The following is a 16,488-nucleotide window of genomic DNA, read 5'->3' on the forward strand; positions in this document are numbered from 1 at the left end:
CCCCCAGGGGAGCTCCGCCCCTCGCCCGGCTCAGCTCTCCCGGGATCTGGGGCTTTGAGCGTCCCGGGTTGGGCAGGGAAGTGGCAGCATCGCTCCTAGGATGCGAGGGCCATTTGTCTCCGGCCGGGGGTCAGATCCTCGGGAAGCCGAGCCATCCCATCCAGCCGCTTGCCCCAAACCGGGCGCAGGCCGTGGTCACTTCTCTAGGAAGCTCCGAAGATCCCGCCACTCCGTCCCTCAAAGGTGCGGAAAGCCGGCTTCCCCCAGCCCTCGGAGAAGATTCCTGACTCTCCGCTCGGTCGGGGCATCTGAGGGCAGGAGCTGCGCCAGGCGTACCGGATAGACCAGTGGACAACACCCACGCCGGACCGCCTGTCCCCTACCCGGACCCAGACTCGGCGCCGCACATTGCCCCGGGGGGGCCCGGCGCAGTCACGCGCGCGCAGAGCTCACGCTCTCCGCCCCGCACACCTGCGCTCCGCCCCCTGGTCCTGGGCCCGCGACGGGTGAAGGCATTTGGGAAGCCAGGGCGGCTGCGGAGGCGATCTCCCTGACCCAGGGCCGGAGTTGCCCGGAGCCTGCCGCCGCTCTCAGCCAGCCCGCATCCTTCTCTGTCCTTCCCTCCCCCCGCCTGCCACGGCGCGAGTATCCGCAGCCACAGCCCGGGGCCGGTGAGGCGGCGAAGGGGGAGGGGAGGAATCAAGGGATGAGCGCCGGAAGGGCGTCGGGGGCCCTGAGCCGCACTAGGACGCCCCTGGAGCCGGAACCCCAGCAGAAGCCGGAACCAGAACCAAATCACCGGTACCGGGTGGGCCAGGTGGTCAGGGTGGGAGAAACCAAAAAGGGAGAGGGGTGCGGGAGTACTGAGAGGAAGGGGCTGCAGAGGCCTGGCTCAGGCCGGCGTGGAGGAGGTGCGGGCGCTGACTCAGGCAGGATTTCTGCTCCCGCCGCCTAAGAATGCCGTCCCATCTCGTGCTGCAGTGTCCTTGGGAGGGACAGAAGCGCGAACAAGCTGGAAAGGGGAACGCTCGGGGCGTCGGGGAAGCGGGACCAGGGTCGTGGTAGAGAGCTTGCGTTGCCGCTGACCTCTTGCCGAAAGGCGAAACAGCACTCCTGGCCCGGACAGCTCCCTGGTTGGGTAGGGGGTGGGGCCGGACCTCAGCCGGACGTCTTAGACGTGCTTGTTTCAGATCCTGAGGACGGCATTCCTACCCCTCCCCCATTCCCAGCTGCAGCCCCCTAAACCCAGGAGGCGCCCTGGCCCGCGCTCGCCCCCCAGGGCCTCATGTCGGAACCACAGCCTGACCTGGAACCGCCCCAACATGGGCTATATATGCTCTTCCTGCTTGTGCTGGTCTTCTTCCTCATGGGCCTGGTAGGCTTCATGATCTGCCACGTGCTCAAGAAGAAGGGCTACCGCTGCCGCACGTCGAGGGGCTCTGAGCCTGACGATGCCCAGCTTCAGCCCCGTGAGTGAGGAGCCTGGAACCCTGGCTCAGTCACCTTTCACCCTTCTCCCCACACTTCTGCCTCCCTGACCAACAGACCCAGGCCAAATCCTGATCAAACCTGCTCAGGAAGCCTAGTGATGCACTCTTGAGTTAGCAAGTGGGGTGACACCACTCTGAAAGCAAAACTAGAGAAAGCAGCATGGGCAGGAACAGTCCTCTGGATGGTAGTCTTGGGCTTGCATTGGTGTCCCCATCTTTTCTGGTCCCTGAAATGCTGAGGTCCAGCATGATAGCAAGTAGGTAAAAGGGTATGTCCTAAGCAATAAATGATGGGAGCCACCAGGTAATATTCCCCCAAAGCTGACTCATTCCTGCTTCCTTGCCAATCTCTTTCATCCTTCAGCTGAGGACGATGACATGAATGAGGACACAGTAGAGAGGATTGTTCGCTGCATCATCCAGAATGAAGGTGGGTCTAGCATAGCCCCTTGCTCCCTCTTCTCCAACCTTCTCTTGCCCTGACCTCCACCTCCACTGACTCCCTCTTTTCCTTCTTCCCTCAGCCAATGCTGAGGCCTTGAAGGAGATGCTGGGGGACAGTGAAGGAGAAGGGACAGTGCAGCTGTCCAGGTGAGCTGGAAACAAGGGCCAGCATGACTTAGCTTGCCTTGGAGAGTATCCTCTCCTCCAGCACAATCCTCTCCCAGCCTCCTTGCATGTATGGGGTTGGGGGAAGGGCAAAGCTGGCTAACTTATAGGAAGAAAGTTGTTTTGTAGAAATCGCGATTCCTTCAAACCATCTCTCTCATCTAGATATCATCAAGCCTAACATTCACCTCTAGTGCCACTCCTTTGGGTTAAGCAGTGTTCTTTTTAGCAAACAGCCCTGGGAGGAAGAACATATGGTCACTAACATCTTAATATTGAGTTTATTAGATAAAGACAAGAAAAAATGGGGCTTGGGGAAATTGGGGCTTCTGGGGTTTTAAGGAGCATGCTGAAAGAACGTAAGAAACAAAACATGAAGGGAAATGGAAATGTTACCCTTACTCCCCTCCTCCCTGCTGTCCAGTGTGGATGCCACCTCCAGCCTGCAGGACGGAGCCCCCTCCCATCATCACACAGTGCACCTGGGCTCTGCAGCCCCTTGCATCCATTGCAGCCGCAGCAAGAGGCCTCCACTTGTCCGTCAGGGACGCTCCAAGGAAGGAAAAAGCCGCCCCCGGACAGGGGAGACCACTGTGTTCTCTGTGGGCAGGTGGGGCAGGTGCTCCAGGGAAAGGGAGGCTGAGGTAGGGGGCCCAATGATCAGGCACCTGATCCCAAAAGTGGGCCTTGGCTCTTTCCTCCTGGACTGGGAGCTCCGGCAGAAGTCAGGCTACACAATGTGCCCCACAATCTGAGAAGGCCTCCCCTACCTTAGGCCAGAGGGAAGTAGCCACCAAACTCAGGATGTCCCTGGTCAGAGGGGAGGGCCAAGCAGCCTCTGAGTTGTGGTCCTAAACCCCAGTGTTCCCTCCCCTCCCAGGTTCCGGGTGACACACATTGAGAAGCGCTATGGACTGCACGAACACCGTGATGGCTCCCCCATGGACAGGAGCTGGGGCTCTGGTGGGGGACAGGACCCAGGGGGTGGTCAGGGGTCTGGGGGAGGGCAGCCCAAGGCAGGGATGCCTGCCATGGAGAGGCTTCCCCCTGAGAGGCCACAGCCCCAGGTCCTAGCCAGCCCCCCAGTACAGAATGGAGGACTCAGGGACAGCAGCCTAGCCCCTCGTGCACTTGAAGGGAACCCCAGAGCTTCTGCAGAGCCAACACTGAGGGCCGGAGGGAGGGGCCCAAGCCCAGGGCTGCCTACTCAAGAGGCAAATGGGCAGCCAAGCAAACCAGACACTTCTGATCACCAGGTAGGAAAACACAGCCGGGACTGCACTGGGCTGGGCTCTTATTGCTCTCTACTCTGGGGGGCACTGATAGGACCTACTCCTGGTCTCTCATTGTTGACCCCTCCCCTTTCTCTCAGGTGTCTCTACCACAGGGAGCAGGTAGTATGTGAGGTGAGTCTGCCTGAGCCCTAAATGAGGTAATCTCATCTTCCCATCACCTACTTAAACTATTTAAGCCTTTCGGCTCCCTGAACCCCCAGAGTAAACTGCAGGCTTAGCCTTTGCTATAAATCCCTTGGTTTGGTGGTGCAGGTAGGGAAGGTCCTGGAGCCCCAGGGGAAAAGCTGGACACAGCTTGAACAGGAAGCAACAGTGTTATTCTTCCTCTTCTCCAAGTCTCCTTCATTGTGCTGATGGACTACCAGCTGGCAGGGCCAGGGGGTGGGTGGGCGTGAAAGCCCTCCCCTCCACTGAACAGCACTGCCCCCCAGCTGAGGGACCAGCTCTACTTCCACCTGGAGTTGCACAGTCTCAGGCTGGGGGCCTCAGGAGAGGTCACAGCCCCTCAGTCTCTTCTCCTTCCCCTGCCTGCAACAGGCTGCCTGCCCCGCCTTCCCCAACACCTCGCTCCATGTGATAGAGCGTGGCAGCTGGGAGCAGGCCCCTGCCCGTGGTGGGCCCCTAAAGCAATAGCACCGTAGGCCCCCTGCCCTCTTAGCACAAGAGGCCCAGGCCCTGGCCTGGCCTTCGTGCCCTTTATTCATTGTCAATAAATCCGCTCAGACAATTACAGCTGCTTCGAATCCTGGCTCCAGCTCCTGATTCCCAAGGCCTGTTCCTCTCCCCAGCCCAACCCCAGTGACCCTGGCATCCAGAGTGGGGTGGGTCATGGAGCCAGGGTGGGGAAAGAGGTGGGCCAGAACCACTAGAGACCTTGATGGATGGTTTCCAGCCCCAGAGATTTCAGGCATTTCACCACCCTAGATAGGGTGATGACAGAAGAGAAAGTAGTAGTTCCGGTCCTAGAGATGATAGAACAATGGGAAAAAAAGGAGTGGGTTCCAGCTCCAGAAATGGGAAGGGGCAAGTTTCCACCCTTGGAGGTGAGGGTGGAAATAAGGGCGATTCCAGCTTTTGGCTGTGTTGCTCTGGATCATTGATGGTGTGGTCTGACAGCTTGAAGATAGGGACAGCAGCATCACTGGGGGTCAAGGCTTCCCTGGCCTTCAGGTGAGGGGATCTGGGTGGCCAGGATCCGGGGCTTTAGCCGGCGGGGGAGGTGGTGGACGCATCTGTAGGGAACACACAGTTAGTGCTCCAGAGTTCTCCCTTAAGGGTATCCCTGTCTATTCCCTCAGCCCTGCAGACAAAACAGGACTGGTTGGAATAACCCCTCTACATACAATCTCCTCCAAGGCAAGGGTCCTTACCGGCCTGAGTCGAGGTGCCATCATGTCCAGGAACCCAGGGAAGTCCAGGGCTTTGTCTGGAAATAAGAACCACAAGTCAGTCTTCAGACTTTGTTTTGTTCAATGCTGTATCTCCAGCACTTAGGACAGTGGCATTCTATAAATATTTGTTAAATTAATGGTCACCATCCTAGACCATAAAATCCATCACTCTATCCACTGTCCTCAACATTTATTGGGCAACTGCTGTATAATCAGCTCTGCTCAAGGTACAAAACTAAGGGAGATAGGATGCATAGTGCTCCCACCCCCAATGGCTGTCAAGAAACCAATAATGAAACCTCAACAAACACAATAAATGACTAAGTGCTAAGTCATGCAAAGTGAACTTAGGGTGGTGGAGATGGTGGTAACTCCAGGGAGGGAGACTCCTTGTGGACAAGGTGGAAGTACCAGAAGGTTTTAGAAAAGGCAGGCATTCCACAGCCATAAAAAAGAATGAAATCATGTCCTCTGCAGCAACATGAATGGAGTTGGATGCCATTATCCTAAGTGAACTAACTCAGAAACAGAAAACCAAATATTGCATGTTCTCACTTATAAGTGGGAGCTAAACAACGAGTACACATGGACATAGAGATGGAAATAACAGACTCCCAGGACTCCAAAGGGGGCAAAGGTAGGAGTGGAGGCAGGGGCGAGGGTTGAAAAATTACCTATCAGGTACAATGTTCACTATTTGAGTTACAGGTACACTAGAAGCCCAATCTCCACCAGTATGCAATATATCCATATGACAAACAAGCACATGTACCTCCTGAATCTAAAATAAATAATAAAATAAAACTGCTATAGACATTTAAAAAAGAAAAAAAAGTGGGCATCAGAAAAAATAATGATACAAAGCTAGGTATCTGGACACTAGGAGCAAAAGGTGCATATTGGGAGGACACCGTGAGAGAAGTTAGCTAATTTTTAAAATAATAACAGTGACTGCATACTTACTGTGTGCCAGGCACAATGCTGTGTGGTCCACAGGCATCTTTTTTAACTCTCATAAGAATTCAATGAGCTAGTACCTTTTCCTTACCTCATAAAGAACATAAACTGAGGCCAAGACAGGTTCAGAATCCCACCACACACTTGGAGATGACAGAGCGGGACCTGAACCAGTCAGCCTGGCTCCAGAGCCCAGGCAACTGCTCTCCACCAAGCAAGATGCCTGAGGGCACGGAGAGGACCAGAGCGTGACCTGGGAGTCCAAGCTTCCTCCTTCTTCCTGTCTGTTAGCCTCCCAGGGCTCCCAGTTCCTTCCACTCACCCCCAGGCAGGACAGGTGCAGGGGGCCCATCCAACACAGAGGTAGGTGCAGGTGGGGAGAAGCTGGGAGGAGAAGGGGATGGCAGCATCTGGAGGTGGGGTGGGCACAGAGTTATTCCTGGCATGTGGGGAGGTTTTACCAGCTTTTCCTCTCATCCCATCTCCAGTTCCTTCCTCATCACTTCTCAATACAGGAAGTGGCCAAATGCTTGCATTCAGGTGGGGGGTGTAGCTGACAAATATTTCAACAGCCAATATGTATTGAACGCTTATGTTTACTATGTCTCAAGTGTTCTGCTAGCACTTCACGTGTACTAATTCATTCAATCCTCACCACTACCCCATGAGGTAGGCATTTTTAATAATATGACTCCTATGTTAGAAGTGAGACCCAGGTTAAGCCAGCTGTCCAAAATCACGAAGCCAGTTATTGGCAGAGTGCTGGCTAGAACCCAGTTCTCCTGATGTCCACTCCTATTCTCTTTCTGCTGTATGTATATACATTATAACAACAGATATCTTATATTGAAACACCTTCTGCATTCCACTGCACTAAAGGCTTTGCCTCGGCGGGGCGCAGTGGCTCATGCCTATAATCCCAGCACATTGGGAGGCCAAGGCAGGCGGATCACCTGAGGTCAGGAGTTTGAGACCAGCCTGACCAAATGGAGAAACCCTGTATCTACTAAAAATAGAAAATTAGCCGGGCGTGGCGGCACGTGCCTGTAATCCCAGCCACTCGAGGGGCTGATACAGGAGAATCGCTTGAACCTGGGAGGCAGAGGTTGCGGTGAGCTGAGATCGCACCATTGCACTCCAGCCTGGGCAACAAGAGCGAAACTCTGTCTCAAAAAAAAAAAAAAAAAAAAAAAAGAAGGCTTTACCTCGATTATCTCTAATTATGACAGTGAGCCTGCTAAAGTAGGTATTATCCCCATTTTACATGTGAAGAAACAAGCTCAGAGAGATTAAATCATTGCCCAAGTCATACAATAGAAATTTGAACTCAGATCTATCCAGCACTAAAGTAGGACCCCCCAAACTCCTATGAAGGCTGCCTTGGTTTCCCTTTTCCCTGCCCCCCCATAGGAGATGGGAGGCCCAGGCCACTATAGGAGGTAAAACTGGGGAGCAGAGGAGGCATTAAGATGAATATGAGGCTTTATTGGGGTGGGAGGGTCAACCCAGAGGTGCCTGGGGAGTTCAGGGAGAAGGTAAGCCTCACCTGTTCAGGGTCAGAGAGTTCAGGTGGCCCTGGGGGGCCAAGCAGCTCTTCCACCAGCAGGGAGGGGAAGACCCCAACACGGCCCCCAAATTCTCCCCTCCAGAAGCCGTCATCTACTCCATCTTGGGCCCGGGGCAGCAGACGGATGAGTGCCCCCTCAGGGAAGCTCAGCTCCTCTGCACTCTGTCCGGTGTAGCTGTACAGGGCCTGTGCCAGGAATGCTACAGAGGCCCAGGAGAGACGGTGAGAGGGAGGTGGGTAGCGGTGCCCCAGGACCATGACGCCCCAGGGCTACAACCCCTAACAATTCTTCTCCATACCCAGGGTCCTCTAACCCAAAATTGCCCTTCTTACCTGTGGGCTCTGCCCCGCAGGGATTGTCACTGTCTTGGCTGCTCTCTGGGAGGGAGAGGTCCGGGAAGTTGAGATATCGCTCAGGGACAAAGCCTACCTCGCCGTGCTGGTTCCGAGCCTGCTCACCCAGCAATGTGAACAGATATTAGACTTACCTCAGCAGTCCATGACCCTGGCTCTCTTCTACTCAGGCTTCTAGCTTTGCCTAGAAGGGTCTATGGAGGCCACAGAGAAGTCCCTCCTACTGCCCCCAACCCAAGGTCAGAGCCCGGGGTCCCATACCCACCTTGACCCATTCGTCAGCATCTCCCTCCTCTATGACCTCCAGCCACTCACCCTCCGTGATTGTCAGCTCATCCTCACGCCCTGCCTGGGCCACACACGAAGGATTCAGGACTTGGCTGTCCCCGACCCTTGCCCATCAGAGGTCCCCACCCCCATTCATACCTGATAGCGAAATACCACGTGTGCAGGGCAGGGGAGGGCCCTCGTGGCCAGGGCTTGGGGGGCAGGCTCCTCAAAGAGCTCTCCCATCTCCTCACATTCCTCAAAGTCAGAAAGCTCAGCATCCTCAGCCTAGAGGGGCAAAGAACAGACCTCATATGGGGCCCACTCTCAAGCACTGGTTCTATCTCCCACTCTTCCATCTTTCCTCTAAAGGACACCATGGATCCCCCTCCAAGGCAGTTGCACCCATCCACTCACCATGTACACAACCACAGTCACCACAGAGCAGGATAATACTAACAGTAATAGCAGAGTTACAGTAATTGAGTGCATACTATGTGCCAGGTACAATGCAAAGTATCTTGTGTATATTGTCTCATGTAATCTTCATAATGACCCAGTGTTAATAGTTTTGCACAACTATTAACCTCACTTTATTTACAAGGAAACTGGGGTTCAGAAAGGTTAAGTCACTTTTCGAGATTGCACAGCTCATAAGTGGAGTGGCTGGTACTCAAAGCCCTTACAGACTGCCCCAGAACCCTACTTCTTAATCATTCTATTATGCTCATAATAAAAATTTACTGAGGACTCTATGCCAGAAATTATGCAAAGAATGATATATGAATGATTTCACTTAAGCCTCGTAATAACCCTTTGAGTTAGGCACAACTGTGATTCCAGTTTTATAGGGTTTGCCTTCCACTGGAGTTTTTCCCTTCTAAGTAAGGATGGGTAGTGTTGGGGGAGGAGCTCACGGTTGGAGAGAGGTCCCTCTGGGACAGCCGAGCCTCACTGAGCCGCCGCTCCTGCTCCACCTCATCCTGGGCCTGGGTCATGGCTGGCTTCAGCCAGCGCTCCACATCTAAGCCAGCCCCCTGCAGCAGAGCCAGCCGGGCAGCCCCCTTCACCTGGCTCACCTGCCATGGGGAGGAAGTAAGTTAGTGGGACCTGGCTGACGGCAGTGTTTACTCTCTGCTTCTCCCTTCCTTCCTCCCACCATCAGAAAGAAGAGTAGAGGGAGTGGGGCTTGCCTGAGAAGGTGGGATCTCTAACCTCAGGGGTGTGCCTCACCTGTGCCCGGCGGATGCTCTCTCGCACTTCCTGTAACCTCTGTTCTATGCTTGAAGCCTCCCGCTCTGAAGCCTGCTGCCGCCTCTGCTCCAGTCGTTGCAGTACCTGGTTGGGAAGGCAGAGAACAGGGGTGGGTGGAAATACTGTGGGGCATGACTTACTATGGGACTGGTACTTTGCTAGTTGCATCACATACATTATGTCATTTAATCTTCCCTATGAGGTGGGTGCTATTATTGGCCCTACTTTAGTGATGAGGAAATTGAAGTCCAGAGAGGTTAAGTCACTCCCTTACCCGGGGCTACAGAACTAGGAAGCAACAGAAGAGAATTTGAACCTATGTCGGTCTAGCTCCAAAAACTGTGCTCTTAACTATTGTGCCACACTGTTACCTTAAAATACCTTTCCCTCCCCTCTGTAGCTCCATGACACCCTCAATGGCTCCAAGATCCCCTCTCTCAGCTCTTCTTGCTGAGACAAGAAGGTGCACATGACACCTGTGCCCCCCACCTCACCCGATGCCCATGGTTCTGGATCTTGTAGTCACGGGCAGCTCGGCTGGTCAAGCGCTGAACCTCTTTCTCCAGGCCACTCTTGCCAGCCACACCTTCTGCTCCCCACTCCAGGACACACACCTGAATGGGTCAGGGGGTGCTGTGAGGAGGACCTGAGGCTGCTCCTTCTCTCCAGTTCCCTCCTTTTTCCACTCTATCTTGACCTCCAAGGACAAGGACAAAGAGAAAGGGGCACATGCCTACAGTCATGGACACAGGTAATGTGGACACAGAGATACAGAGCTTCAGAAATGGGATCCAGGTCAAGGGACAGAGGTAGAATGAAAAGGATGGTGCAGTCAAGTGACTGAAAGGTGGACTGAGGTGTGTTTTTTTGTGTGTGTCCTGTTGGGAGGGAGGTGAGCTGGAGTTCTGAAACCCCCTCTCCACGGTGTACACTCACTAAGTTAACACAAAGACAAAGATAATGGAGGAGACCTAAATCATAGTCGCCTTTATATGTGGCCTGGTTCCAACAAGCAGGAAGATCTCACCTGATCAGTCCCTGCTGGCTGAAACTGCTGAGGTGGGGTGGGGGAAAATACACCAGGCTCCTGAAGAAACAGCTTCAGGTCTTGCTCCCAGCTTACCTAGGGGTTGGGAAAAGTCAAAGTCACTCATTCACTGACTCACTCTCCAACCCTGTCCCTAGCACTTCTTGGAAGAAAAAGGACAATGTGTGAAGCAAAGAGGGCTGCATTGGGAGGGAAGGGTAAAAAGGATCCCCGGGAAAGCTCTTAGAGGCCACAGCCCTCACCTGGGAGGTTGTCTGCTCCCCGCGGTGGGCATGCTCCAGGATGACCTCTGCGGCTTCCAGCTCAGTGCGGCTCAGGGAGGTCAGGGGGTCCCTCAAGTGCTCTGACAGCTCACTGACCAGAGCCTAGAGAGAACCCCAAGATACTGACACCACCCTTCCCCCAGACCTCTACCAGACCTCTACTGTAAAATAGGCTCGTTCCAGATTTGACAGGTGATGGGCATGAGGTATAGGAAGGAGAGAAGAAGACATTCTTCATGAGAAAGGCCCTCGTGTGCAGAGCACTTAGAAGTTTAAAACACGTTCACATCCGTTCTCTCCTTTGAGCCCCACTAGTGCTATAAGATAGGCAGAGAAAGGGTTATCCCTGATGAGGAATCTGGGGTTCAGAAGAGTTTAAGTGTACTGTACAATGCCATGCAGCCAGCTAGGAGCAGAACCAGAGCCCATGTATGTATCATCTACCCACTCTAAACAGACAAGATCCCCTGCACCACCCACTGTCATGGGGATCAAGATGCAGGGGGAGGTCCTCCTTTCCCTCCCTGCTGAGGGATAGGGGTGTCTGGGTTAAAACTGGCCTTGAGCAGAGCTGGCAGTTCCTCCTGGTAGTAATGGTCGAGGTGGGCATTGGTAGCCACCAAGTTAAGCAGGTACTCATTGCGGGCTGCTTGCAGCTGCTGGGAGTACTGGGCTGACTGGGCGGACAGCTAGGAGGGTAAACTGATGTCAATAGGAAGCCCTAGACCCCCAGAGTCCTTCCAAGACCAATTGAGAAGCCAGATCCAGAATGGATTCTCACATTATTGAGTGCTTACTATGTGCCTGGCACTACACTAAAAATGTTGCATACACACAACTCCTGCTCAAAATCCTCTAGTGCCTTCTGCACGCATTTAAAATAAAATCCACTGTTCCTTACCATGGTCCACCAGGTTCAATATGAGCTGGCCCCCGCAACCTCTCTGACCTCTTTTCAAGCGCTTGTTCCCTTGCTCACAGTACTCCAGCCATACTGGCCCTCTCTCAGTTCCTCGAGCCTACAAAGTTATTCCCACCTCAGACCCTTTGCACTCACCATTTCTTCTCTCTGGAATGTTCTTCCCCTAGATCTTTGCAAGGCCAGCTCCTTCTTGACAGTTAGGCCACCTATTCAGAGAGGCCTCCCTCTAAATTCTACCCCCTTGTTATTCTTTATCATAGTACCTTGTTTTATTTTCATCTTAATCTAAGTATTTATTTGCTGTCTGTCTCTCTTAACCAGACTGTGAGGGCAGGAATTCCATTGGTAGTGTTCTCCACTGTATCCATAATGTCTAGAACAGTGCCTATTATATACAGATCCTCAATAAATGCATATTAAAGGACTTAAAAAGAAGGGTATTCTTTCCATTTTATAGAAGAAAATAAGGCTCACAGAGATCAAGTAAATTAACCAAGGTTACCCACCCAGGAAGTAGGAGAGCCTGGATTCAACCCAGTCTTTCATACATATGCACCTATGTTCCAAACCACTAGACTACTCTGCCTCCCTCTTCCCTGCCCCCACTCATGCCCTCATCCCTCGAACCTTGGTGCTCAGTTTCTGGAGACTGGTCCGAGAGTGGAAGATCCCATGGTCACTTCGGTTTAGCCTGTGCAGATGAGAGAAAGGAGTCAGGCCCACCCCAAGTGGGAGAATATGAGATCAGAGTCAGGCCCAGCTTTGGTGACTTGGCTCCACCCCTAGACAGCCCCACCTCCCTGTTCCCCAACCTTGGGCTTCCTCACTCTCCATGACCCCACCTGGCCTGGACATCAGCCGCCTTCTCCTGTGCCAAGGCCCACACACGTTCCCGCTGCCCATACAGCTTCCGACTTCGGCTCAGCTCCCGGACAGACTGCAGCACCTCAGCCTGCGCCCTCTGGAGGTTCTCTGTTCCCTATTGGGATGCATACACAAAGTCCTTACCTAGACCACCTTTGGTCCCAAGCCAGCTCTTCCTTCACCCCAACCTCTGAGCCATACCTTCCTAAGCACCTGCTCCTTGGCGCTCCGCCCTGTACCCCCTGCTAGGTCACGGTATCGGTCAGACGCCTGGAGTCGGGTTTGGCCCCCAGCCACGGTGGCATCCAGCAGGCAGCGCCAGGCACCGAACACTGTCCTGCCCCTCCCCAGAGAAGGTCTGTGTTGAGGAGGAGAGCACTCCACAGCTTCATGAGACCACCCCCACCTCCTGCCCCCTGACCAACACCATGGGAGACAGAGTGCTTTCCCATCCTCCCTTGTCTGGGAGCCCATCAATCGATCAGCCCATTAGCTCAGCCACAAGCCTCACTCCTGCCCTCCACCCCACCCACAGTGTCCTTGCTGGGTCAGCTCCTCTGCTGCTGCTGTGTCAGCTCTACCTACAGCTCACGTGCCTTCCCCACTTGCTAGGCCTTCATCCCCACAGGTTCCTGGGGCTGAGCTCCCCATCACTTTTTGGCCTCTGTGGCCCTCCCCCTCCATAGGGCCCACCTGCTGTCCATCTCACCGCTCCGGTGCCCTTCCCTCTTCAGGAATGGGCCAGCCAGTTTCTGGAGTGCCTGGTGAAAAAGCCATCACAGAACCAAGTTCCCTTTCAAAGACCCACCCCAACTGGCAGAATATGACATCAGAGTATAATCATACCATTCTTTGGGTACATTATGTGCCACTTGCTTTGCTAAATGCCTTATAGTCATTAATTTGTTTAATCCTTACAACAACCCTACATGAAGGTAAGGTATTATTATTATTCCCATTTCACAGAGAAAGAAACTGAGGTCAAGAAAGGTTAAGTAACTTGTCCAAGGTCACATGGCTATAATTACACAGCAGGGATCTGACACCAGTCTGCTTGACTCTAGGCATCTGCTCTTGACCACAATAGGGATAGGTATGGACAGACATTACTGGTGATGTAAGAGAGGCTGGAACAAGAGGTAAGGTCCAGAGAAAAGTCCCATACCTGCCCATACTCCCGTTCAATGGCTGCCCTCTGCTTGCTGTAGGATCTGCGGAGATTGCAGGTCGGGGGTGAGGTGGGGGATAAGGTTATGTTTGGTCCTGTTCTCCCATCCTCAGTCCTCTACTCTGGGCAGGAGGGAGCGGTTTGGGGGAGCCAGGTTCCTAGAGTGTAACTACACCCAGAGGGAATGGGACTGATGGGAGTCCTTGAGATCACCTCGGGCAGCTGCAACACAGGAAACCCTCACCTTACTGCCCCGGGCCCCAGCAGGATCCTCCCCACCCCAGAGGTTCATCTGTAGGCTTAGAGGTGAAGACTGATGGGGGCCTGGGTACGATGTCTGCCAGCCTTCCAACAGGTCTGGAAGAGGGAGAGGGATTCTGCCCTAAGGTTGATTGTGGGGTTGGGGGCAGTGGTGTGGAGTCAAGGGCTTTGAGGGAGGGTTCCTGTGTGTTTATGTGGGTGGGAGGGGGTTGGGGGGGTTAGGTGGGGGAGCATTCCTATCCAGTATCTGGAGAGGCCAGGCCTAGGGTGAGGGCTGTGGATGGGTCGGCTGGGGAGCTCTTGGCCCCTGTTCCTCCACCCCAGCACATGTATACTGGGGAGAAGTGGCGCACAACGACGAAGGTGAGTGTAAATGAAGGGGGTTGGGGGGGCTACCTGATGTCCTCCAGCAGATCCGCCTCCCTCTGCTGCCAGGTCTGAAGGATGCTCAGCTGTTCCAGGAAGCGAAGCTTCACCTCCTGGGCCGGCTTCACCTGTGGGGGCAAAGAGAGGATGAAGACCCCAGCGCAAGGACCTAAAAAACACTCCGCGCAGGGAGCGGTGAGGGGGCGGGGCCGGGGGGGTGCTGAGCTCTTTCCTCTGTTACTTCTGGTTTGGGGTCTGACCCCTTCCGACTTCCCGTCTCCTACCCCAAGTCGGATGCCCCCTTACCTCCCTCCGTTCCCCCAGCCCGCCAGGAGTCCCCATTCAGGGCCAAGCTCACTTTTCGGGGCGGCGGCTGCATCTCCGCTCCAGCAAGGCGGTCAGCCACTGGACTCCGGAACTGGAGGAAGCCCCGCCCACTATGGAGCCCCGCCCCAGGCTAGGTCAGGCCCCGCCCTCTGCCCGCCCACGACTTGTCCGGCGACGTCGCAGGGCGCGGAAGCGAGAGGGGGCCACCGAGAAACTAAACCTGTTACTGCTGCGAATACGCCGGCAGGGTCCGGGTGGCGGGGCGGGCGGGGCGGACGCAGCGTCCGCTGGGCGGTGGGAAGAACCCCAGGCATCTGAGTCAAGACGCCTAAGTTCTATTTGTAGTGTAACCACTGATTCAGCCTGTAATTATTGATAATTATTCATTTGCATATGTAGATCCCCAGTCCCCGAGCTAATGATGAGGAATGGAGAGGAATTCAGTGTGTGACCAGGGAAACTGAGTCACTGGGCACCTGAGCAAAGATGCATCTGACGAAGAGAGGGCCGGTCCCAGACCTTTTCCTAATTCCCGCTTAACTGGAAAAGCCAGCGTGAGCGGGGTGAGAAAGATGCCTGGATCCAGGAAGGAACCAGGCCCAAAGGGAAAAAGACTTGGCCCCACTGAAAACTAAACGATACCAGTGAGTCGGCGAGAGCGGGAGATGCGCAGGAAGCCCCTGCCACCTTTAGGATCTTCCAGCCCTAGCACTGCTTCCTGAGGAGCCTCTCCCCAATTCCTCATCCTCCTCACCTAAGCTTCTTTGGCTCAGGCACCTGTCCCAGTACCCCTGACATGTCTCAAAACTCCAGATTCACATTCCAACTCCCCACTGACACCTCTGCTAGTATATCTAATAGGAACCTCAACTTTTAAAGCTTTTAAACCTCCTTCAACCTGATCCTCCCCCCGTAACGTTTTAAATGGCAGCGCATTTCCTCCAGTCAGTTAAGTCAGAAACCCAGAGTCAGTGTGCCTTCTCCTACCCCTACATTCTATCCATCAGTAAGTCCTACAGGTTCTATTTCAAACAACAATAAACAAACAAAAACCTCTTGATCCACTTCCCTCAATTTCCAAGACCACCATCCTAGTCCAAGCCCCCATTATTAGACTTCTGGTCTAATATCTGATCTCCTTGCTTCCACACTGCCCTCACCCCAACCCACTGTTCACACAGCACTCAGAGTGATCAACCTTTTTTTTCTTTTTTAAAGGGAAATAAGATCTCATAATTTACTTGCTTAAAATGCACTTGCTTCAGAATAAAATCCAAATAGAATCCATGGCCTTCAAGGCTACGCATGGAAGACCCTGCTGGTCTTTCTTACTTCAGCCTGTACTCTCCTCCCACTGTCCGCTCACTGTGCTCCAGCCTCTTTGCTGTTCCCTCAGTAGACCAAGTCCCTTCCAATGCAGAGTTCTTCATGCCTGCTTTCTTTCTCCAGAATCTCCTCCTTCCAGCGTTCCATCTGTCGCCTCCAACAGCTTCTTTCCCTTACTTTGCAACTCTTCACAGATGCCTTCCCCATCCACCCAGTCCAAAGACCATCTCCACAATCACTCTTCTTTTTTTTTTGAGATGGAGTCTTGCTCTGTTGCCAGGCTAGAGTACAATGGTGCAATCTCGGCTCACTGCAACCTCCACCTACCAGGTTCAAGTGATTCTTCTGCTTCAGCCTCCCAAGTAGCTGGGATTACAAGCACGTGCCACCACAACCGGCTAATTTTGTATTTTTAGTAGAGACACGGTTTCACCATCTTTGCCAGGATGGTCTCGAACTCCTGACCTCAGGTAATCCATCCCCCTCAGCCTCCCAAAGTGCTGGGATTACAGGTGTGAGCCACTGCGCCTGGCCTCCACAATCACTCTTCAAGCTCATCACTTTGGTTCAGTTTCTTCACAGCACTAAACTCACTTGTTCAAGTACTGGTTTATGTGTTTATTTGCTATTTTCTGTTCCCCTCCACAACGGAGGATTCATAAGAGCTGGGGCCCTGTTTGTTTTGTTCATGCTATATCCCCAGACCTGGCACCAATTAGGTGCACAATACATATTTGTTGAATGAATGAATGAGAATGG

General features: G+C 53.6%; 2 protein-coding genes across 15 annotated transcripts; one reads left to right on the plus strand and one right to left on the minus strand.

Annotated features, from left to right (window-relative positions):
* The first annotated feature begins 47 nt into the window (after positions 1-47).
* On the plus strand, positions 48-5,092 carry RELL2 (RELT like 2). Of its 8 annotated transcripts, none has more exons than XM_063604648.1 (8): positions 48-808; positions 1,230-1,469; positions 1,855-1,920; positions 2,015-2,081; positions 2,524-2,709; positions 2,980-3,355; positions 3,472-3,505; positions 3,647-4,137. In XM_063604648.1, the coding sequence occupies exons 2-7, from the start codon at positions 1,286-1,288 to the stop codon at positions 3,502-3,504; spliced, it is 912 nt and encodes a 303-aa protein (XP_063460718.1). In that variant the 5' UTR covers positions 48-808; positions 1,230-1,285; the 3' UTR covers position 3,505; positions 3,647-4,137. The 8 variants fall into 8 exon arrangements, with proteins under 8 accessions (XP_063460718.1, XP_008952775.1, XP_034816560.1 ...); XM_008954527.5 differs by having other exon boundaries at positions 48-801; positions 1,191-1,469; XM_034960669.3 differs by lacking the exon at positions 3,647-4,137 and adding an exon at positions 4,693-5,092 and having other exon boundaries at positions 195-801.
* FCHSD1 (FCH and double SH3 domains 1) lies at positions 4,042-16,464 on the minus strand. Of its 7 annotated transcripts, none has more exons than XM_008954529.4 (20): positions 14,435-16,464; positions 14,107-14,204; positions 13,447-13,492; positions 12,975-13,042; positions 12,483-12,618; positions 12,260-12,396; positions 12,045-12,108; positions 11,056-11,184; positions 10,475-10,597; positions 10,212-10,307; positions 9,679-9,798; positions 9,164-9,268; positions 8,848-9,009; positions 8,090-8,218; positions 7,929-8,012; positions 7,643-7,760; positions 7,289-7,509; positions 6,065-6,152; positions 4,765-4,820; positions 4,042-4,626 (listed from the first exon to the last, which is right to left on the minus strand). In XM_008954529.4, the coding sequence occupies exons 1-20, from the start codon at positions 14,453-14,455 to the stop codon at positions 4,561-4,563; spliced, it is 2,067 nt and encodes a 688-aa protein (XP_008952777.2). In that variant the 5' UTR covers positions 14,456-16,464; the 3' UTR covers positions 4,042-4,560. The 7 variants fall into 7 exon arrangements, with proteins under 7 accessions (XP_008952777.2, XP_034816556.2, XP_063460713.1 ...); XM_034960665.4 differs by having other exon boundaries at positions 12,483-12,624; XM_063604643.1 differs by having other exon boundaries at positions 14,383-16,464.
* Positions 16,465-16,488: the final 24 nt, after the last annotated feature.

Source organism: Pan paniscus, chromosome 4 (genome assembly GCF_029289425.2).
Source record: "Pan paniscus chromosome 4, NHGRI_mPanPan1-v2.0_pri, whole genome shotgun sequence".
Classification (NCBI taxonomy): domain Eukaryota; kingdom Metazoa; phylum Chordata; class Mammalia; order Primates; family Hominidae; genus Pan; species Pan paniscus.